We start from the raw sequence: 24771 nt of genomic DNA, 5'->3' as shown, positions 1-24771 counted from the left end.
TGGTTTAAACACAGCACACATACGTACGTACGTACCTGAATGCTTAACCCCACTTTTCGCTTCGTGAGCGCAGGGTAATTATCTGATTTTGTTCCGGATTCGGATCTTCACCAAAACTGAATCAATTCTTCCTCGTCACATACGCTACATCTTCGCCAAATTTCGGCCGAATCCGTGCACAACTTTTTGAGATATCTTGTTCACAAACGGACCAACAAACAGACAGGGGTGAAAACATAACCTCCATCTACCTTAGGTGGTGGAGGTAATGATGGAAATTTCCACTGGTTTTAAGTTTATGCTCCATATTCTCTTACAGAACTTTTCTTACAAAAAGATGCAAAGTAGTCTCTGGCTCAAAGCCACAACTGAGGTCCAAAGAAAAGCTTCCAGCACAGAGATGATGAAGCTCGATCTTGGTTTCAATTTAAAGAATGCATGCTCATGTCCGTGCACGCAATCACCCAATTACAGGCACTTCATCAAAATAATAAATGGCAAGATTAAAGGTAAACAGATTCCGTCCCATCTCGCCGATAAGAAAAGCATGACAGCTTCGCTACATTTTGTTCACAAGTGTTGCCTTTATCAGGGAAAGAAGCAGATGCTTCTCAAGCAAGACGGCCAACGTAACGAGGTGTAAACCTCCACTACATAATACTCCAGCAATAAATAAATGTTGGATTAACCCAAACCCTTTCTAAAATGTGAGGAAATGCTAAAAAGCAGCTTCCGAGGCCAAGGAAATACATGGGGTACTTTCCACCTGCCTTCGCAGCAGTAATAGGAGTTGGGGTCTCCCACACACCCCCAATGGTAAATGTGCTACCTCAGCACCAAAATGTCAGACAAATACAGGTAAATAAATGAATGAATGATCGTTTAAAGGCCATTTTTCCCCGCTAGAGCGGGGGTTAGCCTTGCGGGCCCCATGACAATCATGGTTCCCCGTTTGAGGCAATGTTTTTATGGCCGGATGCCCTTCCTGACGCCAACCCTTGGTCACGCTCTTACGATGTGCAGGGATACGGTGTACCTATTCTAAATCGGGGTACACATCGAGATCATTCATCCCAGCAAGCTGGTACTCAAATTTGCCGACCTCGGAAGGATGACAGGCTGAGTCAACCCCCCCTGGCGTTAATTCAGCGATCGACCGGGATTCGAACCCAGGATCCGAGGATCCCAAGCCAGCACCCTAACCGCTAAGCCAACACCAGGCTCAAATACAGGTAAATAAATATAGATTGAAAAATAGGAGGATGTTGGGGAGCAATTTTGCAGGTCCCTAGATAGAGGGGGAGAGGAAGAAAAAGCAGAATTCCGATACCACCTACTCGCACTAGGTGCCTATCGGCCACGAATCAACATCGTCGGATCTTGTTGGAGCAGATTTTCAATTGCGAAGTGCACATTAGGAAAATTGTTGCCAGATTAGCCCCAACTTCATTCTAAAGACTGGATTGAGGGGTGAGCATCAGCCCACGAGGGCTGCCACGTGTTAGACTGAAACTTCATAGCAGTAATTATAGGCCATCATGGCAGTACCTGTATAACCCTTTATAAATGCAATCAAAATGTTAAAATCACAAATGCTCCAGACGCTGCGTGCAGCTTTAAGCAGAGTAGATGGCTAACCTTCGGGTGTATTCCGTGTACGGTGCCATTCTCCACAGGAAGGCTGCCCGAAGTATTACTGGGTGAGCTTGGGCCTGAACCTGGCGCGCTGCTGCATACTGTCACACCTGCACCATTCGGGGAAGGGTGGGGACGAGGGGAGATTATCTACTGAATGTTACATCGTACAAATGAACCTAACTTTAACATGTCATGAAGTAATCTTAAAGCGCAGTCAGGTAACATCAAAACTCAGTCAGGTAACCTTACAGCACAGTCAGGTAACCTCAAAGCACATGGTCAGGTAAATTCAAAGCATGTGGTCAGGTAACCTTAATCCTTAAAGCAGACAGTCAGGTAACCTCCAAGCACACAGTCAGGTAACCTTAAAGCACATGGTCAGGTAAATTCAAAGCACATGGTCAGGTAACCTTAAAGCACATGGTCGGGTTACCTCAAAGCACACGGTCAGATAACCTCAAAGCACACGGTCAGATAACCTCAAAGCACACAGTCAGATATCCTCAAAGCACACAGTCAGGTAACCTCAAAGCACACAGTCAGGTAACCTCAAAGCACACAGTCAGATAACCTCAAAGCACACAGTCAGGTAACCTCAAAGCACACAGTCAGGTAACGTCAAAGCACACAGTCAGGTAACCTTAAACCACACCGTCAGGTAACCTCAAAGCACACAGTCAGGTAACCTCAAAGCACATAATCAGATAACCTCAAAAGCAGACAGTCAGATAACCTCAAAGCACACAGTCAGGTAACCTTAAAGCACACCGTCAGGTAACCTTAAAGCACACAGTCAGGTAACCTTAAAGCACACAGTCAGATAACCTCAAAGCACACAGTCAGATAACCTCAAAGCACACAGTCAGATAACCTCAAAGCACACAGTCAGGTAACCTTGAAGCACCCCATCAGGTAACATTAAAGCACAGTCAGGTAACCTCAAAGCACACAATTAGGTAACCTTAAAGCACACAGTCAGATAACCTCAAAGCATACAATCAGGTAACCTTAAAGCACAGCCAGGTAACCTCAAAGCACACAGTCAGATAACCTCAAAGCACACCGTCAGATAACCTCAAAGCACACAGTCAGATAACCTCAAAGCACAGTCAGGTAACCATAAAGTACACAGTCAGGTAACCATAAAGTACACAGTCAGGTAACCATAAAGTACACAGTCAGGTAACCATAAAGTACACCGTCGGGTAACCTTACAGTACACAGTCAGGTAACCTCAAAGCACACAGTCAGATAACCTCAAAGCACACAATCAGGTAACCTTAAAGTACACAGTCAGGTAACTTTAAAGCACACAGTCAGATAACCTCAAAGTACACAATCAGGTAACCTTAAAGCACAGCCAAGTAACCTTAAGCACAGCCAGATAACCTTAAAGCACATGGTCAGGTAACTTCAAAGCACATGGTCAGGTAACCTTAAAGCACACAGTCAGGTAACTTTAGAACATACATCAGTTAACCTTGAAGTACATGGTCAGGTAACGTTAATCCTTAAAGCACACAGTCAGGTAACATTAAAGCACACAGTCAGGTAACATTAAAGCACACAGTCAGGTAACATTAAAGCACACAGTCAGGTAACATTAAAGCACAAAATGGCCAAATTTAATAAAGGATCCAGAGAATAATTGGTAACTATAGACCTGTTAGTTTGACTTCAGTTGTGGGGAAGGTGTTGGAGACATTAATTATGGACCAGATGAAGAACCATTTAAACTAGAACGGCATTCTTCGAGGCCTCGCCCGATATGCCCCGCCCACATTATTGCATCATTATGCATACTTGTACCACATTTGATGTAAATTCCTTAAAGTTTTCTCAAGTATCACATTTTTACCTGACATTACTTCTGTGACCATTGACCTTTGATGCCAAAATCGAATCAGTTCATCTTTGCATGATGATATACAGGGTGAATCAAAAGTAGCGCCCGCGCCCGATTTCTGTTTTTTCCGCTACCAGATTCTTTCTGGGATGTCATGTTGTTAATAATTGTCTTGTAGATTATTAATTTTCTTAGTTTATTTATTTTTGTTTTTGTTTTGCAGGTTATTGCTGAGAGTTTGGAAAGTTACTGAATTTGCACCAAATTGAACCATGAATTACCTTTCAATGAATCGACGCATTGCGGCCGTGAACCATTACTACAAATGTAATGAACAACCAACGATGGCGGCATGCCGTTTGGCACAGGAATTCGATATTAACCCACCCCAGGGAAGAAACATACGATTGATTGTCGAGAAATTAGAAGCAACAGGGTCGGTAGCCACTGCAAAGAAGTCCGGTCGTCCGAAAACGGCAACGAATGTAGCTAAGGCTGAAGAAGCCATCAGGAGACTGGAACAAAGTCCGCAAAAGTCAACTCGCCGTTTATCTGCAGAGTTGGAAGTGAGCCAATCAAGTGTTATCCGTATCCTTCACCAGAAAAAATGGAAACCTTACATTCCACGCTTACTGCATGCCCTTCATGATGGAGATGACGACCGCCGTCTTCAATTTTGCGAAGATCTGAGCTAAACTTGACGAAGAGGACACAAGCTTAACGGCACAATTAACAGACACAATTGTGTCTACTTGGCTTGCGGAGAACCCAAGAGTGACAGTTGAGAAGAAGGTAAATTTACCTGGCGTGACAGTTTGGGCAGCCATATCTCCATTAGGGATAATTGGACCCTTTTTCTTTGAGGGATCTGTCACTGCAGAAATTTACCTGGATATGCTGCAAACCTTCTTTTGGCCCAGGGTACAAGATCAGGACTGTTATTTCCAGCAAGATGGAGCTCCACCTCATTATGGACGTCATGTTCGTCAGTGGCTTGATGAAAACTTTCCCGGAAAGTGGATCGGCTGCCGCGGTCCGATCGAGTGGCCGGCACGCTCCCCAGACCTTACACCTCCAGATTTCTTTCTTTGGGGGCTCATGAAAGACCTTGTTTATCGTGAAAAGCCTCGTACCATTCAGGAATTGAAGGCTCAAATCACTGCAAAGTTTGAGGAAATTGATATCAAACTCTGCAAGCGTGTGTGCCAATCTGTGCCTGCTCGGCTGCAATTGTGCATCGATCACGAGGGAGGGCACTTTGAAAATTGCAAGTAAAACAGCTTGGTACACTTCTGTAATAATTTTCCCCCGAATGGGCCGAATTGCCTCCTCCTGAGTCGATATTCCTTGTGGATCCATCCCACATGTTGAGTCATAAGCTCAGATTGATAGAACTTTGATAGAAAAAAAACAAAAATATTTTCCCGATGCGGAATTCTCCACACCTGTAGCCCCACATATGTATCCTCCACCCCTGCTCCACCCCTGCCCCCGAATAAATGGTGAGATAAACACGTCATTCATTTATACCTTCTTGTACACTGCAATACAAATGTCAAACAATCAACTGACAGAAATATATATATACAGACTTGGCATTTAATATGGAATATTTTTTTTGTGGGGGTGAACTTACTTTTCAAGATGACTTAGAACCAAAAGTTCATTGGAATTATGTTGAAATTATTCGAGATTTTGTTAATGTGACCTTTAAAAGAAACAAAAACCACATTTGACATTTCGAAGCAAATAAATTGATCCTTGAAAGTGATGGAAACTGATATCGAACTCAATTCACAGACAGTACCGTGTTAAACTTCTGTGCGTTTTCCAGAAGTATCTTTTTATTTTGCACATTAGCCAAAATTTTTTTTAACAAAAACAAAAGTTAAATTACGACTGGGATTACGGACAGTAAAATTACAGTTCAGTACTTTGTGTAACCCCCACGAGCATTCAGGAGAGCACGTACACGTTGAGGCATGCTGTTCACGAGATTTGCCAAGGTTTGGACAGGAATCACTTGCCATGCAGTGACAATAGTCTGCTGCAATTCACGCACAGAGGCAGGCTGCTGGTCCAAGTTGTCGATTTGACGCGTTAATTCTGCCCACAAGTTCTCTATCGGATTCATATCCAGGGACATGGCAGGCCACTCCATATGCTCTACACCACGGTCAGCAAGAAAGTGTTGGATCATGCGAGCACGATGAGGCCGTGCATTGTCATCTTGGAAGACAAAGTTTCCTCGAAAGGCTGCACGAACAAATGGAAGCAATGTTTCTCCCAGAATGGCCCTGTGCTTGAACTGGTTCAGGTTTCCATTCAGAACAACCAGGTCAGTTTTTCCCCCTGCATGAAAAGCAGCCCAAACGGTCACCCCACCACCTCCAACTTGGACTCTTGGCACAATATTCGTTGTAGGCTTCATGCACTTGTCTGCGCACTCGGACGCGGCCATCTTGACGATAGACCAGAAATCTAGACTCGTCACTGAAGATCATGTGATTCCAGTGTCCTGGCTGCCATTGACGGTGCTCTCTGGCCCACTGCAACAGGCGCTGGCGTTGTTGTCTGGTCAGACGTGGCTTTCTCAGGGGACGCCTGGAACGATAGCCTGCTTGAACCAGTCGTTGGTTGACTAGCCTTCTGGATACAGGCACATTTGTCAGTTGCTGCCACTCAGCCCTAAGCCGATTAGCTGACTTGGTACGGCCATTGCGGACTAACCGGTGCAGCTGGCGATCATCCCTCCTTGTGGTTCTGCGGGGACGTCCTGACCTCGGTATTGGAGGAGGGACACCCCTCTGAGCATTTCGTTTCAGGATCTTTGACACCTGACCTTGAGTGATGCCATACTGCTGAGGAATAGCACGCTGTTTCATGCTGGAATTTCGTAAAGCCACCACTAAATGACAAACAGCATTGTCGAGTTGATGGACCATCTCCAGGGGAAACGGCAATAACTTTTGTAGACGTGCAGCAGTTGTTTTCGACTAATACAGAACGCAACAACCCTTATATACCCGATTGTGAAGCCAATCGTCAAATGTACCTGTCCGTACATTTTGTCACGCCACCTGTGATATAATCCTGTTATTGACTTCTTGCTGCGACAGACAATCAGTGACATGGTTCTTTTAACAAAATCACCGAAGCGTAAAAGAAACTCACCAGATTGATATACCGAGTTCAGAAAGTAAACCCGTCAAGAAAAAAAATAAATTCCATATTAAATGCAAGTATGTATGTATGTATGTATGTATGTATGTATGTATGTATGTATGTATGTATGTATATATATATATATATATATATATATATATATATATATATATATATATATATATATATATATATATATATATATATATATATATATATATATATATATATATATATATATATAGTTGCGGAAATGAGGATTGAGTTTTTTTTTGATTGTGTTGTATTGTATTGTAAATTGTTATGAATTATTGTTTAGTCTGAGCCCTCCTTGCTCCAGTGTGTATAAAGGTCAAAGGGCGTTCCGGTAGTTAATTCCATAAAGCATACATTGAAGGACACTATAATATCCCTGTTCAGTAGTTTATTTCCTTATTATGTGTATCAGGGTAAGGCCTTGTCTTCCATTAAAATGACACTCCATTGCACCAAGAGAAAATAGATAGATTCCCTTCATTCCCATTCCCAAAACCTCCATTTCCCCTTTCGTCATGGCCAAGCCAGTTTGTTACAGCTGTGGGTTGTTTTCGCCCCAAAACCACCATTGAACATGTGCTTGGGTCGGGGAAGAAAGGCGTGCCCGCCCGTCGTCATCAAGGGCGGAGCCAGAGGGTCGCGCGACCAACCAGGGCCGAGGTGAGCACACCGATGGGCGTGTCCTAAAAGCCGGCGGCTTAATCGCCGGAGGCGCTATAAAGGCGCGCGCGCAAGAAGTTGCGAAGAGCGGAGTTGTGTGGTTTTGGTCAGAGCTGAGTTGTGTGGTTTTGGTCAGAGCTGGGGTTGGTCGTCAGTGGTGGTCAGTGGTTGCGTTGAGTGGTCAGTGGTTGCGTTGAGTTGTCGGTGGTGAAGAGTGGTTGGACTAAGCAAGAGAGAAAGAGTCCTGGAGTTAGTGAGAGAGGGAGAGAGAACCCGGCACGCCAGACCCCCCACCAGCAGCGTTGGCTTGGCTCCACCAAGCAGCTCCGGCCCGTTACCCCGCGCACACGAAAGGATCGGTGGCATCGGCGGCCGTCGAGGTCCAGCCCGACGTCCCGTGCGGGATCAAGCTCCAGCCACCCACCTCCTGTCATTCCTGCCTGCAAGTTCCCCATTCATGTACGTGAGTTTGTTCTGTTTGTTTTGTCCCTGGGAATAAATTAAGACTGCATAGAATAAGCTAGCGATTTTCACTGTGTCCTTCTGGTCCGTCCCTCTGTCTATTTTATTTTATTATCCTTCCTTCTCCTTGGTTGGTAGAACCCTGGTGTTGGGCTAGCGGCTAGGGTGCCGGCTTAGGATCCTAGGATCCTGGGTTCGAATCCCGGTCGATCGCTGAATTAACGCCAGGGGGGGTTGACTCAGCCTGTCATCCTTCCGAGGTCGGCTAATTGAGTACCAGTTCACTGGTAATTCCCTGTTTGTCGTAAAAGGCGACAAAAAGGGTTGGTGGCAGGAAGGGCATCCGGCCGTAAAACATTGCTTCAAAAAGGGGACCGAAAAACAACAACAACCACGGTCCCCGAAAAAGGCCAACCCCCGCTTTGCGGGGAAAAATGGCCTCTAAAGGTGTTTTTTTTTTTTTTTTCTTCTCCTTGGTTATTTTGAGCCTGTAAATAGTAAATAAATTTAGTAGTATTTTCAACCTTTTTTTGTCTTCTTCTTCTTCCTTTTCTTCACATCCGTCGTTTTAGTCTTTTCCATATTGAATATCTGTGGCGCGATCCAGCCAACGTTCGGAAAGGGTTAATCGGGGTAACTGTTAGGCCGCGGTGCCTCCGCTCGGCAAACAACATCCTTAACCGTGGACCGTAACAATATATATACATATATATATATATATATATATATATATATACAGAAATCGGGCGCTACTTTTGACTCACCCTGTATACTTGTACCAAGTTTGGCCAAAATCCAATCACGGGTTCACAAGTTAGCGCAGTAACAGAATTTTTACCCAACGAGACATCTGACCTTTGACCTCTTGACCCCATAATCTAATCCGTTTATCTTTACATCATTATACATATTGCACCAAGTTTGACACGGTTGCCTTCAGCTGTTCTTAAGTTATCACGGTAACAAAAATCTATCATGGATGGATGGACAACCCGAAAACATAATTCCTCTGGTGACTTCGTTGGCGGAGGCATAATAAATATAAACGAAATAATGGCAGTCAGCATGGGTTCACCAAAGGTTGTTCTTGTCAAACAAATCTTTCAGAGTTCTTCAAAGCAGTTTCTTATTGGTTGGGTGAGGGAAGTGCAGTGGACATACTATGTATATCCAGACTTTAAGAAGGCATTTGATAAGGTACCACATCGGAGGATGTTAGCCAAGGTGAGAGCTTGTGGAGTGGCTGGTCGGGTAGCTAACTGGATTGGCAACTGTGTTAATGATAGGAAGTAAAGAGCGGCTGTGAGTGGGAGGATGTCTTGCTGGGAGGATTAAGTAGTGGGTACATCAGGGATCAGTACTTGGACTATTATTATTCATACATTACACCAACGATTTGGATTGTGGGGTTAAGAGTAGGCTTTCCAAATTTGGAGAAGACACTAAACTTGGCGGTAAGGTAGATCGCAGAGAGGGTGGTGATCAGATTCAGGAAAGTATTGATACTGGCATAGATTGGACAGAAGATTGGCAGACACGGTTTAATCTAAACAAATGTAGGAGCTGTGGATGGATAAGAATAATAAAAAGAGGGATCACATGATGCAAGAGGCAATTTTGGAGCATGTCATACAGGAAAAGGATCTGGGGGTGGTAATAGATACGGGGGGCAAACAGACAGGACAATGCCAGTCAGCTATACTATAGGTAAAGCAAACATGGTTTTGCGCTGTATTCGTAGCGAGATCAATTATAAATCAAGAGGTGCTTTTAAAACTATCGGTATTTAGTGAGGGCCGAGTATATTTGGAATACTGTGTGCAGTTTTGGTCACCACCATACAGGATGGACGTAGCTCCTATAGAGGGGGTTCAGCGCAGGGTGACTAGATCGATTCCGGGCCTAGCTCGACTCAGCTATGAGAACAGCTGAAGGAGACAGTGCTTTATACATTAGAAAGGAGGTGGTTATGAGGGCATATGATAGATATGTTTAAGATAACGAAGGGTATACATAAAATACATACAGAATAATCATTCAGCAGAATAGACAGTGATAGGACCAGGGGCCGTAGCCTGAGAGAAAAGAAGAGGAGAGGTAATATGGTAGTAAGACAGGGCTCTTTCACTCAGAGAGTAGTTAATGCATGGAATGGTCTCCCTGGAAAGGTAGCGGCAGTATAAATGGTAGATAAGCTTAAATTAGAATTAGATAGGTACCTGGAAGTATCAGACATAGAGGGGTATAGGGATGTTGGCAGGACTTTTAGGTAGATTGAGCATGGATGGGTGATTACATGCATCTTTGCGGAGTGAGTCTGTGGGGTCTCGTCAAGGGGCTGTGTGTACTTTATATTGTGTGTTTCTCATCTAAGAATCGCCTTCCCCACTACTCCCCCCCCCCCCCCAACCCCACCGAGAAGAATTTTTTTTTTGCAGTTTTCCTTTCATATATAAATTGGTCTGTGTTGATGTGGTGCAGGCATGATGGGCCGAATTGCCTCCTCCTGAGTCGATATTCCTTGTGGATCCATCCCACATGTTGAGTCATCAGCTCAGATTGATAGAACTTTGATAGAAAAAAAACCAAAATATTTTCCCGATGCGGAATTCTCCACACCTGTAGCCCCACATATGTATCCTCCACCCCTGCTCCACGACTCCCTCCACAATGTACATGAGAAACAAATGTTCCCTAAAAGAAGCAAGTGAGATTGAGGAGGGGAGAGCTTTAAAACGTCCTGAGCAATCGACCACACAAGACTTGCCCATGTCCCCCAATCAAACCCCAAATCCCTCCAGAAGCTTCAAATAAATAACGTTGAATCAAAAGATTCCCCATCTCTGGAAAATGGCCAGCACCGTTTCTCGTTTTAAATATGCAGGTCGGATTCAATACGGACCACCTCAGCACATCGAGTCACAAACAACAAGTAGACAAAAGTCTCAAAATGCAGTCCACGGTACACCTGATAAGATAGACACCGAGCCCGAAAGGCACACCTGTAACGTCGACGGGCCTCTTTTTGAATGTGCTCGCCAAGGATCGGTCCTTGCGCCGAAGAAGAGGGCTGCTCCTCCTTTCTGCTACTTTCTGCTTCAAGCGGCAACGCACCTTAAGGTTTGGCTCAGATGCTAGGGACGGAGAGGGCAGGCATAGGAAATGAATTGAGAGGAACCTCACAGGACAAAATGTACAGTGAGGGGATGAGACAAATGACATCTTAAGAAAATAAAAACACCCTTATGTTCACAGAGATGGAAGGAAAGGTAAAATCAAGGACTGGCAGCGTCGGATAAGGAGGTGGTAGCAATTCACATAAAATATAGGTAATAAGCAAAATTCCACCACCTCCTTCCCAATGTAATATGTATATGGCCTTTTTGTGCTAGTTACATTAATGTTTAAAATGCCATCACAATCAGCAAGGCCTCAACCAAACACAGCGATGAAACACAATAGCTCAAGGGCATCAAACGTGCCATTACAACAAAGTTTTATTTCTATTTTTGAACAAAATAATTTTCTGCTTGAGCCATTTTGCATGCAAGATTTACATGGGCAAGCAATTCTTTGTTGAACATTCGTTCTAAAGACCAATTTCCATACCATACACCCACTCCCGCTACCCTTCCATTCACCACTGCCCCCACCCGACCCTTTCCATACCCGACTCCCCAAACCCTTTTGTGCCCCCCACTGTGCCCAATCTAGGAGGGAAAGGGTCATGCATCTCAACAGAGTGCATACGTGTATACACACACACACAACTAGGAAAGAGAATGGCTCACAACACACACACACACACACACACACACACACACACACACACACACACACACACACACACACACACACACACACACACACACACACACACACACTCACACACACACACACACACACACACACACACACACACACACACACACACACACACACGCTGTTTTTGGTCCATTAAATACTTCAGGATTCAAGTTTCCAAATGTACAAACAACCCATTGTAGCCATTTATCATAGAGTGGTTCACACAATGACGACAAGGAAAGCTTTAGGCTTATCCAAACCGAGATGTCATTCTGAAACTTACTTTGCACTCGGCATGAGCAAAATGAGTCATTGGGCGCATCCGCTCCTGTAAGACGCTTTGTTTTTATCGACCACAGACCATTTTATATCCGTGACATTTTAAGTTATCGCTCGGTGTTCCGGGTGTTGAGCGCCCACACAAAGAGGTAGAAAGCTTTCAATGAGTGCGTCTCATTTGCTTTATAAAACGAGCTGTGGCAAGAATGTCTTTCAAAATCAGGCTTAAGCGGCACATGGCCTGCTCGAAGAATCGCCACAAGTCAATAAGACGCAATTTGAATTGAAAGTCTGAGGTTTTTTTTACTTATCTTCCACCGAGCAGGGTTTGAGACAACGTTGATCTTCTACACATTACTAGGGTGATGAGGACGCAAAGGTAGAATCAGACAGCAGACAAGGTGGCGGAATGGTCATAGCATCCACTCCGAGTCCGGGAGGTCGATAGTTCAAACCCCGGCCGAGTCATACCAAACACTTACAAATGGTACGTGCTGCTTCCTTGCTTGACCCTCAGCATTTAAAAAGGATAAAGCAAGGACCATAGGTTGGCAATCATAGCGCTGGCTTCGTGGGTCCAATTGGCCTCCTCTTGCATTAAAGTTACTTGTAAGGGACCTAATTTATTTATAACCAAGAAACTCACCACAATGGTTGCCAATTTCAACAACGTGGACTGAGGCCAATTCTATTTACTCGATCGCAGGTCCAGAGAGGAAGTTGAACGAGCCACATACTTAGAGGCAACTTTGAGGCCCGAAATGTTATAGGGAAGAACCACATCAAAGAACCGCACATTTCCCAACTAAGGACAGCCTGACGTGGTAAAGCGGCGCGTGGGTCCACGCAGCAACATTTGCCGGCGGACGCATTAGGTTATCATTAAGGCCGTGGTCACGACAGAAATGTCTGTTTAACTTTTCCCCTCCAATTTTGGAAACTCTTACAAGGATTAAAGTTCCAAATAAGGGCCAAATGATGGAACGGGCATGCCCGTAGTAAAGAAAAACAAGCTTCAAAAAGTTTTGTTTTTGTTTCTTTTTTTAAACACCGGCTGCATCTGCTCCTTTAACTCGTGTGGGGAGTGCCTTTAAAGGGCACAAAAGAATCCTGCCAAGGGGCACACCCTCACCGGTCTTGCGGAGAGGGAAATCATCCTTGTTCTCGTATGCACCCAATTCCGGATGGTTGCAGGGGGGAGAGACCCCGCTCGGCGATGGGGAGTTTTCAAACGAGCCGTGATGGGCAGTGCTGCAGAAAGGTCACGAGTGTTAGAATACGTTCTGCAAGAACCAGGCCTCTGGACCACAGTTAACCCTTGAAAGGAAGGTGTAATCATCATTTTAACGCCAAAGTGGGAAGCACAGTTGGAAGCATTTCCAAAGCGAGCACAAAAAAACGTCCGACTATGTGCAAGACACTCACGCTATCCAGACGCGAGCGTTGTGTGGCAGGTTGTTGTTGTTCAAACCCGAGGTAACTTCCCGTTGCCTCTTGTTGAGGACAAACTCTTGGAGCCGCTGCTTTACCTCCGTGCTCGCCACAGCACCTGAAAGGGAAGGCAGTCGTCAATAAGATAAGTTAGTGCAAGCTGGACTGTTTGGTTAGCAAAGGCCACGCATCAAGCATGCCATAAAATCTCCCACAACACTCGGGTATATTAATCTCCTTGTGAGCATAAACAAAATTTATTTTGTGGTGTTGTTGGAATTGAACTGGTCCTATATTTTGCGTGCTTTGTATTAAAGCACATCGCTAACACCAACTGCAATACGCCACCAGCCGTTCATGAAAATCAAAAGTCCGTTCCATCCCGGCAGGCAGGGGTGGGGGACGAGGGAGTGAACGTTTAAGGATGGAGGAGCCGCAGAGGACTCACTCTCTTTCCCCTTCTCCTTGTTGCGCAAAGCCTGAAGCTGCTGTTCGCGGCGCTGTTTCTCTAGTCGCTGCTCGTGTTGGGCCTGCTCCAGTTTTCGCTGCTGCTCCAGCCGCTGCCGCTGCATTGCCAGCGCCTGCTGCTGCTGTAGGAGTCAACGTGCGGTGAAAGGCCATGAATAACAAACTACATCTTATATCTCGCCCCTTGGGCGCACGCTAGTGCAACCTTCCTCTCCTTAAGCCGTGAAAATTCCACAAATGAAAATAAAAAGCTGAGGAGTATTGCTTTTGGCTGAAAAGAAAAACACTTTTAGGGCTAAAACAACATAGCAAGAGATTTCACAGGGCCTGGTTGATGAGAAACGATTCATCAACACAAAGTCTCTCTCTATTCCCTGGTGCTCGCAACAATGGCGAGTTAAAGCAATAATGCAGCTGTGAGGCCGAGCTGAGCACTTTACACTGGAGAACTGCAGCTAATGTTTAAAAATAATACAAATAACAAATTAAACAATTGTGTCTGGATTTCAGAAGCACGCAGCGCAAGAATGGAAAAGGGGTTTGGAATCAGTGTGGGGCCGCTGAACGTTTGGGGTAAAAGGGGATCGAGCAGAGCAAGAGGGTAGAGTTGGCAACCGATGCACTTGTTGTTGCGTCCACAAATGTCCTGCACTGTAATTGGCACGTTGCGGAAATCCTCACTTTGTATCAAGTATATGGCCTATTCTTAACAGCAAAACAAAAGTAAAAATTCGAAACTGAGAAAGACAACATCTGAATATTAATCGAATAGTTCACTACATATCGTACCAACAACGAGTGATTGGCCTACCCAGTGTCTGCACGTCATGGCAATGTCCAAATCCCTCCACAGTCCTAAAAGAACCCATTAGTGTGGGCCCTAACACCGTTCAAACCGAAGAACTGATAAAGGCCTCTCGGAAACGTCCAAGGCACATCTTCAATTCCCACATTCGACATCAACTTATTTATTGCACGCTAAATACGGACGTCACATCGTGCGTGTGGAGTCGCTCAAATCTCTCTGTGCAAAGGATAAACTCGAGAGGCAAATGAAATCAATCAATTAGCCATGTCTCAGCCTCAGGGTGCGGTTGGCTGAGATTTTGAACCACGAGATCAAAATATTAAAAAAGAGAGCAGGGAAGGTAGCACAGGGAAAACAAACTATTCCCACATTGAGACTTAAGAAATAAACAGTAGTCAGGCAGTAAAATAAGGCCTTGAATCTGATGGAATGCTTCAAAATAATAATGAAAAAGGAATCTTTCCTTTGACACTACTTTCCCTTGTGAACCGGGTTTCCACCACAATCAGGTGGAATGTTGCAAATCATATGCGATACATTGAGAGCGAGACATGATGCGACGTTCTGATGATGAATTCAGCCACGTTATATGTTCAGGAAATGGCAAGAGTGATGTCAACAAACTAAATATTCTTAAGAATCAAATTTAACATTCCAGAATTCTTAGACAACCGCATTCAGTCAAATTTGACACCGGCAAACCAAGCACAACCAAATAACTGGTTCGACAATACAGGGCAAAACAATGAGGAAATACACTCGAAGAAATCTAGAAATAAGCTAAAAAAAACCCTCGAGACTTCTCGATGATAAGACAAGTAAAAATAAATATCACCTACAATGCACTTCGGTGAATTTTACTTTTTTTTTTTTTTGTATACTGAATCGAGGCTCGTGAAAGAGCTAACATTTATTTCATAAACAAATCAACCAGACAAACAAAATATATAAAAAGAGGGAGCGGAAGACAAGATGGGGAGAGAAGGGGAAGCACACAAACACAACATTTGAGAGCAGGGAGATGTGTGGGAGGGAGAGGGCTTGGGGGGAGGAGGCGTGGGAAGGGGGGGGGGGGTGGGAGAAGTATAAAACACAAGGACACCAAGGACTTCCAGGACAGAAGTTGGTATTTCAAAAAAGTTGATTTGGGGTGAAATTAGCAGGGGTAGAAAAGATCAAGGTTTTGGATGGGGGAAGATAATAGATGGTGGTGAACAGCTGTTTTAACAACTTTACAAGAACAACTTTACCAAGGTTAGCCATTCATTTTTTAAATGGAAAACCCCCAGATTACCCAAAACCCCGCATGCCAATTGAACAGCCTGGCAGGACAGTTTAGGCCTTAAAAGTACGCGCATTCACCTCTGAGCCATCTACCCCAAATTTGAATCACGACCCAGTTATAAAGTCACCCTGGGGTTTCACATGCAGGGCCAAGCATCGATATTGTTGCGAATATGGAATTTGGCCTCCATATCCGCTTGTAAATATTCCCCTATTTTCTCCAATACTCCCCAACTTTCCCCAATCCCCCATTCCCTAGTCCCATTGCATGTAAATAACAATCAGTAGAGCCGACCTTCCCCTTATTCCCCCATTAAATGTCGTGCCCAGGTCCACCGCACCACACGTAGCCAACTTTCGGACATCTTCCTAGTTATTCTTAATCTATGTCAGTTAAGGCCTCGTTTCCATTAATTATGACTCTTCGTTGCACCAGAATGTGATTATATGGCATCAGTAGTGAGTTTAGGACCTTTCCCATACCTCCTCCCATCTTCTTCCCCAAACAACAACAATAACAACAACTACAACAACAATTACAACAACAACAGAGGAGATGGCGGCGGAGCGGGGGAGGATGCGTCCTCACACCGGCTCGATTAGCTCCAGACCATGCGCTCCACGGGGTTACCCCGAAGGGGCTGGCTGTCAGCTCCTCGTCAGGGGCGGAGCCAGTAACCCCCCGCACGCACCCAATGAGAAGCAACGTGCCGATTCCACGAGGCGGAGCTAACGAGCCGAGGGCGTGTCACTCCCCGCCGGATATACGCGGCCCCGCGCCGGATGTGACGTCAGATGCGCCTCAGCTTGGAGACTGGAGAGAGAAGCCACCGCCACCCCCAGCGCGACGATACCTCCCCGCATCTCTGGACCGGACCGAGTCGATTCTGCCTTGAGCCAAGAGTGCACCTTGAGCCATCGACTGCCTGCCTTTCCTAGCCATCAAACCCCCGTGTGAGTCAGCCGTTGTCCCGTGTGTCTGTCGTCTGTCCGGGGTTAATATAAGAGTGTGTCTAAGTGCCTGTCTTCCTGTAATATACCTCTAGCCCCTGTAATCTAACCTTTTCCGTACGAATATACTTGAGAATCGAAACATTGGTGTCGTATTGTGTTATTGTAATCCAGCCGGGTGTCTTCTTTTTCTTATTGAGCCAGCGTGGCGCGGCTTCGTCAACGTCGAGTATAGTCGGGTAATTTGTGCGGACACGACGGCCATTCCGCTCGGCCCACTTTAACATCAAAGTCGTGTCTGTAACAATTGGTGTCGGGAGTGAGATTCGAGGCCCGACCAAATTTTGAAGAAAAAAAAAAAAAACGAATAGAGGAAAAAAAAAAAAAATTTGGTCAAAATTTGGAGCGGCCGAAATTTGTTTTGTTTTACGAAACTCGAATTTTGCAAGTCGCGCTATGGCGGATCAAGACGGCTGGGGTCCGGTAGGGGAGAGTGAAGCAGGGTCGGTCCAGGACCAAATTGAGGGACATGAGGGACATGAGGAGAGCGAAGCAGCGAGGGTAGCAAACGCACAAAATGGCGCCTCGCTGGTCACCGCGCCCGCGACCGTAGCAGCGCCGCCGATGGATTGGGGCCTATTTATGGAACAAATAAAGGCGCTCATGGTCCAGACAAGTGAAGACCTGAGGAATGACTTGGGAAACCAAATGGGGGTAATGAGGGACGAAGCGAGGGGTACCGGTGAGAAGTTAGACAATAACTTTGAGGAGTTAGACAAGAAAATTGAGAAGTTAGACAATAACTTTGAGGAGTTAGACAAGAAAATTGGGAAGTTAGACAATAATTTTGAGGGGTTAGACAACGGGATAAAAGAAGTGAAAAATGGGTTAATGGGGGTAGAAAATAGAATGGCTGCCCAGGAGAATCAGATAGAGGGAGTGAAAAATGGGTTAGAGGGGTTAGAAAACAGTATGGAAGGCAAATTGAGGGACATGAGGGACCAAGCGGAAAGGGAAGTTAAACAAATGGAGCAGCAGATAGAGGGGGTCAGAATGGGGGTAGAAACCAAACTGGATGCTCACAGGGAGGAAATGGAGCAGATGAGGGTGGCATCTGGGCAGGAGATGCAAGTGATGGGAGAGGAGATCAGAAGAGGAGTGAGTGAGGAGGTCGGAGGAGTGCGCGAGGAGGTGAGGCACTGTAAGGAGCGCATGGAGAAAGAGGTGAGAAAGGGGACTGTAAAATTGCAAGGTGGTATAGAGGAGTTGACGCTGGGAGTAGAACAACTGACAGTGGGACAAAAGGAGTTGGGGGACCAGGTAAAGAAGAACACAGCGGTAATAGAGGGTTTAAAATCGACACAGAAAGAGATGAAAAAGGACGTAGGGGTAATTAAAAAAGAGTGCCAGACGGTACATGAGGACCTGACGAGGAAAATGGACAAGGTGGTAGAGGTAATGGAGGTTAAAGAGCGGGAGGTGCGGGAGCACATAGAAAAAAATAAAGTGGAGTTAGAGGAAGAACTTAAAGGGGCGCACGAAGAGATGAAGGAGATGAAGCAAAAATTAGAAGAAGTGGAAGAAGGGGTGAGCGAAATTAAGAAGCGACGGAGAGAGGATAAGAAGGAGATAAAAGAGGAGATAAAAGAATTGGTCCAAAGTCTGTGTTTGGATCGTGATGATGTGCTCATTAACCGGATGAGGGATTCGCAGGTGATGGAGGAGAAGCGAAGAGGAAGAGGACCCGGTGTAAGTGGTGACCAATATGGTCGTGCGTATGATGCGCCAGGGGATTTAAGAAGCTTGGGGGTCGAGATGGACCCGGGTGTTCGTGAGAGGCCGTGGGTGAAGTGTGCGACAGGTCTGGTGTGCGAAAGAGGAGGTGTGCGAGACAGTCCGACTCTGGGGTGTGTGAGGAAAAAGTGCGTGCCAAGGAGTGAGTGTGCTGGCGAGAGTGAGTCGGTCGTAGCGTGTGTGCGAGGGAGCACATGGGAGCGCGGTGTGGTGAGTGTTACAGAGGGTGTGACGGGAGAGTGTGCACAGGAGTGTGCGCGAGAAAGGTGTGTGACGGACAGGTGCATGAGGAAAGAGTGCGCTGTCAAAGGCAAGGAAGAATGCACACCTGTGGTGAGTGTTACAGAGGGTGTAACGGGAGAGTGTGCGCGAGAAAGGTGTGTGACGGACAGGTGCATGAGGAAAGAGTGCGCTGTCAGAAGTAAGGAAGAGTGTCCACCTGTGGTGAGTGTTACAGAGGGTGTAACGGGAGAGTGTGCGCGAGAAAGGTGTGTGACGGACAGGTGCATGAGGAAAGAGTGTGCTGTCAAGAGTAAGGGTGAGTGCGTTGTCACGAGTGGAGGTGAAAGTAGTGAGAGTGACATGGAGCGTGAGTTAGTTGTGACAGGTGAGCGAGGATGTACACCTGGGATGGAAGGATGCACACCTGGAATGGTAGAGCGTGAGTGGGAATGCACGCTGGAGTTGGTGGTGAGGCACGTGGTTGGGTGTGCGAATGAGGGCACACCTGTGATTGTCACAGAGGAGGTGACAGAGGAGGGGGCGCGAAGAGGTGTTTTGGTGAGGTGTGCGACCAACGAATGTGTGCCAAACTGTTCGGTGGTCAGGTGTGTGACCAAGGCTGTGAGTGGAATGAGGGTACCTGGATGTGTAAGGAAAGGTACGAGGAGCATGGGGACGGCTGGATGTGTGAGCAAGGAACGGGCTGCGGGGTGTAAGCATGCAGGTGAAGCATCGACGTTACACGGGTTAGAGGTTAGGTCGACTTTTAGCCGAATCGGGCCCTCGGTGCGTGCCGGGCCTCGCTTTGAACGGCCGCGTCCAGGCTCCACTAGGCGGAGCTGGCAGCCCGATAGAAAGGGTCGTCATGGCGACCACTTTTTGGTGAGACGTGCCGGCAGGTCGAGATCGGGGCATTGGATGGCTCCGTGCCGAGATGGTGCGTGGGATCTCGGCCCGGGTAAACCTCCTTCCCTGCACCGAACGCGGGACGCACCCAGCCGCTGGCACAGAACAACCAGCATTCATGGCTTGGCTTTACGAAGCCGGGCTTTGGACAGGAATTGGCGCACCGAGAGGTATTAGTGAGTCGACTGGGTGATGAGGTTAGTGTTTTGGACCCAAAATTAGAGAAAAACAAAATTTGATGATTGGCAAGGGATTGGCAGTAGTGATTGGCAGATGATGGGTAGTGATTGGCAAATTTTTGATTTGTTGAAATTTGATGTGCAAAATTGGTAGTGAGAGACCCCCGATGTGGTGGGATGGCAAATCCACCATCCCTCACAGAATGGGGGGCAAAGGAGCAATAGTTTATGGGGTGTATGGCAGTGAAAACTAGCCCGGGTGGGTTAGGTTATATTGATAGGGATCTAGAGAAGATGACCTTAGGTAACGTTAAGGTTAGTTAGTGACTGATACCTGTAGTGGGGACGCAGGTAGATTAGTGTGGATGATAATGACGTGGGAGCGCAATCGTTTAAAGGGACGACTGGGAAGCGCAAGTTTCAGAAGGGAGTAGTTAGCTGAGATGATGCCGTGTGTGTGAGGATGGAACAGGTGTGATTGCACAGGTGTGCAATTGGACAGGTGTGTGGAGCAGTGTATGAGTAGTGAGTGTGTGGATCAGCGCGAATGCGCTTGGGGAGAGAAGGGTGCAGGTGGCACCAGGTGTGAGAGCACAGGTGTGCAGGTACAGGTGTGTGGAGAGAGTTGGAGTGAGTGGTACGGAGTGGTGTGCATGGTGCGAAGGTGTGGATGGGGGAAGAGTGGACCCCTTTCACGAGCACCCGGGGCGGGTAGTGTAAGTGTTAGGTAGAGGGTGCAGGTAAATTGTGGTTGGATATTGGCATTTGTGGTGCGGTTGCAGAATGGTGTTGTGAATGGGTGCATTAGTGTTGTGGAAATGGCTGGGCGTGTAGCCTGTTAGTGTGTGTAGTTGGTTGGGCACTCCACCACTGTGAGGATGTCGGCCAGGTGAGGCCGCAGGTGGGCTCTGGGAGCCGGTAGTTGTGAGTGGGTGCCTGAGGATCCCGGGTGTGGATCGGGCAGCCCAGTGCCAGAGAGGGCACGGAGTGGGGAGAGAGCCAGAGGGCCTTCCCCTGGTAGTTAGGTTAGGGTAAGGAGCAGGTAAGCTCGGAGGCAACTGCAGTGGTGGAGGTGTGCAGGTGGGTAGACCCACTGGGAGAGGTACACGTCGCAGCCCAGAAATTGTACGAGGGCACCGGGAGATGAATCGGGGGAGTGAGACCCCAAATTGAAGAGCACCACAGTTTGGCCAATGGGAATTGGTTTTTAGAACCCATAGCGTAAGAGGGCCAATGGTTTGGCCGGAGAAAGACCCCGGGTAGTGTAAAGTTGTTAAAGTCATTTAGGAGATAGTTAGGATTGATGAACCTGTCGCACCATACGCAGCCACTTACCTGTGGTGATGATGATGACTCCACACCTGTGTTTTCTTTGTTTTGTTGCGGGAGATGAATCGCTGTGTGGATTTGTGAGACGCATCACGACGTGGATGAGACATTGGGGTGATTCCATCTCTCCCTCCCTAGGAGGGACTGATGATGAATTGGTGATGGCAAATTTTGATGTGCAGTTGGAGATGGCAAATTTTGATGAGAGTTGAAAATGGCAAATTTGATTGGTTAGGAGGGAGAGAAGACGAATTTGGTTTATGGGAGGAACGGGGAAGACAGTAGGGATGTTTGTCGATTTGTAAAGTAGATGTTTATGGGTAGTGTTGTGTTTTGTGGATGCAGTAAGGGGTAAGGGAGGGGCCATGTAGGTTACCTGGTGGGGTGGGGGCGTACGATAGGAACGTACCTGTCTCACCTGGTTCCCATGTGCCCCCAGTGTGCATCACCTTACATTGCGTGTCATTGCGTGCATTGCGTGCACTTTTGCGCCCTTACCACCTTACTCACTTGTTTCTTCTTTTGTCTCCCACCTCCGAGGATCTGGCTTTGGGGTAGAGAGAGAGGAGAGAGAGGTGCTGGCTGCGCAGTTGTGGGCCTGCACTTTCGCTGTTTGCTGCCGGGATCGATACACCATATGGACCGCAATGTTTGTGGCCACCCACAATGGACCGCAGTTCGTTTGCGGCCAAGCACCACCCGGGGATGGACCTATGGATCAACGTGGCACCTATGCCATAAAGGTGAACCACTTTTAGTTAACACCAAGTGCACCACAAGAAGAGCAAGAGACACCTGCAGGGTTAGGGGTTGTCGAATTTATTTTTAATCATTGAACAATGGTGACTGCACCGATTGGCGGTGGGGTGGTGCTTTTGATGCTGGGACAGGGTGCTCTGCACGTTATTAAAGGCCGTCGGCCACAGAGCACTCGTGGGTTGGTGTATCGATGTTGGCAAGCGCGCTCTCTCTATGCATAACATCTGCATGTGTTCCTCCAAAAACAGGTCCTGGATCGTAGTGTAAATAGCAGCGTAGTCTTGTAAATAATGCTCCCTACCGGCTGAATGTTTAGTTTGAGAATTCTTTCCGGATTCGGTTATCCTGTGGGTGTGTTTCTGTGAGGAGAAGGGTGCAACGTCGCAGGGGGACATATTTACTCATTTGTGAATATCTGTAAAACTGTCGCACTCAGGGTAGAGTTAATAGTAGAGGGAACTACATTGCGTGCCACACTAAAGTAGGTAAAAATTTATCGGGTCGGGACGCCCCGAGGGTAGAGAAGGGTGCAATGTTGCGAATATGGAATTTGGCCTCCATATCCGCTTGTAAATATTCCCCTATTTTCTCCAATACTCCCCAACTTTCCCCAATCCCCCATTCCCTAGTCCCATTGCATGTAAATAACAATCAGTAGAGCCGACCTTCCCCTTATTCCCCCATTAAATGTCGTGCCCAGGTCCACCGCACCACACGTAGCCAACTTTCGGACATCTTCCTAGTTATTCTTAATCTATGTCAGTTAAGGCCTCGTTTCCATTAATTATGACTCTTCGTTGCACCAGAATGTGATTATATGGCATCAGTAGTGAGTTTAGGACCTTTCCCATACCTCCTCCCATCTTCTTCCCCAAACAACAACAATAACAACAACTACAACAACAATTACAACAACAACAGAGGAGATGGCGGCGGAGCGGGGGAGGATGCGTCCTCACACCGGCTCGATTAGCTCCAGACCATGCGCTCCACGGGGTTACCCCGAAGGGGCTGGCTGTCAGCTCCTCGTCAGGGGCGGAGCCAGTAACCCCCCGCACGCACCCAATGAGAAGCAACGTGCCGATTCCACGAGGCGGAGCTAACGAGCCGAGGGCGTGTCACTCCCCGCCGGATATACGCGGCCCCGCGCCGGATGTGACGTCAGATGCGCCTCAGCTTGGAGACTGGAGAGAGAAGCCACCGCCACCCCCAGCGCGACGATACCTCCCCGCATCTCTGGACCGGACCGAGTCGATTCTGCCTTGAGCCAAGAGTGCACCTTGAGCCATCGACTGCCTGCCTTTCCTAGCCATCAAACCCCCGTGTGAGTCAGCCGTTGTCCCGTGTGTCTGTCGTCTGTCCGGGGTTAATATAAGAGTGTGTCTAAGTGCCTGTCTTCCTGTAATATACCTCTAGCCCCTGTAATCTAACCTTTTCCGTACGAATATACTTGAGAATCGAAACATTGGTGTCGTATTGTGTTATTGTAATCCAGCCGGGTGTCTTCTTTTTCTTATTGAGCCAGCGTGGCGCGGCTTCGTCAACGTCGAGTATAGTCGGGTAATTTGTGCGGACACGACGGCCATTCCGCTCGGCCCACTTTAACATCAAAGTCGTGTCTGTAACAATATGTATGCTGTCCCTGTAATTGATGTTAAGCTGGGTGCCCCATCTTCTAGCATTAGTTGGTGGACGTTAAAGACCCCACGTTGTCTTTCATGAATACTGAATTGTTGCCCACACCATGTCCGAATTACAAATTCCTGCCCAAACATTTCCTCCAAGCCACACTTAGCAAGTGTGGAAAATATGACAATACCCTCAACTACAATACTGAGTTGAGGGAGGCCTTGTTCCTGCAGTGCATTCTATACAGGATGGTGATGATGATGAAAATGAATGCCAATTAGAAGGAAAAAAAATAGGACCCTGAGTCCTGAAGCTCACCTGGATCAGGAGCAACAGTCACTCGAACCCCCTGTAGACCCCTTAGAGCGTTTCGGAGTTTCGGAGTTTAGTTTCGGAGAAACCTTGCGTTTAGTTTCGGAGAAGAGCAAATACCTATTTGGAGGAGAGGGAGGGGGCAACTCATCCCCTCCCGTAGAACCCCTTATTGACCAAATTTTTCATGCCGTGAACAAACTTTGGTTCATTAATTATGGGTGATGAAGGTTGTGGTCAAATTTCATGGAAATCGTGTACGTAGTTCTATTTGGGATTAAGGGAGGGGAATGAGGGAGGGGGGAGGGGTCAAACATGGACCCGCTTTGACCAACGGTAGTCCCACTTTAAAAAGCCTGATTTTTAATGCCATGAACAAACTTGAGTTCCAACATGACAAATATCATTTTAGCCAAGTTTGGTCACACTCCCATCAGCAGTTTCAGAGAAGTTGCAAGTGTTTACGAGACTGACAGACGACACACCATCCCATAAGCTCTCCGGAACTACCTTCCTGGTGAGCTAACTCTCACTTTATGAATGCAACGCATGGATGAAACAAAATTAATTTTGGCTTCAACAAATAAAAAAACACAAATAACAACTAGAGAGTTAATAGAACACCTTACACCACGCAGTCTTGAGAAAAAGGTCATGGGTAGGGTTTGCGAGCGGCAAATTTGATTGGTCGTGGTGACAAAATTCTGTTATATTTTATCTAAGTACTGCAAAACGGAAGGGTTTTGAAAATGACAAGATGATTTATGCTCTCCAGTGTTCACAGATAAATTAAATGGACATAGAGT

At 46.7% G+C, this 24771-nt stretch overlaps 1 protein-coding gene across 7 annotated transcripts in view; it reads right to left on the bottom strand.

Annotated features, from left to right (window-relative positions):
* Positions 1 to 24771, bottom strand: part of LOC137437993 (histone deacetylase 4) — a 269336-nt gene that overhangs the window by 27626 nt on the left and 216939 nt on the right. For all 7 annotated transcript variants that reach the window (XM_068132830.2, XM_068132831.2, XM_068132833.2 and 4 more), the window contains 5 exons: positions 13773 to 13914; positions 13319 to 13442; positions 13026 to 13144; positions 10810 to 10941; positions 1639 to 1745 (listed from right to left, as the gene is read on the bottom strand). In XM_068132830.2, coding sequence (XP_067988931.2) covers positions 1639 to 1745; positions 10810 to 10941; positions 13026 to 13144; positions 13319 to 13442; positions 13773 to 13914 — 624 coding nt within the window. The remainder of the gene's footprint in view (positions 1 to 1638; positions 1746 to 10809; positions 10942 to 13025; positions 13145 to 13318; positions 13443 to 13772; positions 13915 to 24771) is intronic.

Source organism: Myxine glutinosa, chromosome 12 (genome assembly GCF_964187855.1).
Source record: "Myxine glutinosa chromosome 12, kmMyxGlut1.1, whole genome shotgun sequence".
NCBI lineage: Eukaryota > Metazoa > Chordata > Myxini > Myxiniformes > Myxinidae > Myxine > Myxine glutinosa.
This window is presented reverse-complemented; position numbering and strand designations above follow the sequence as displayed.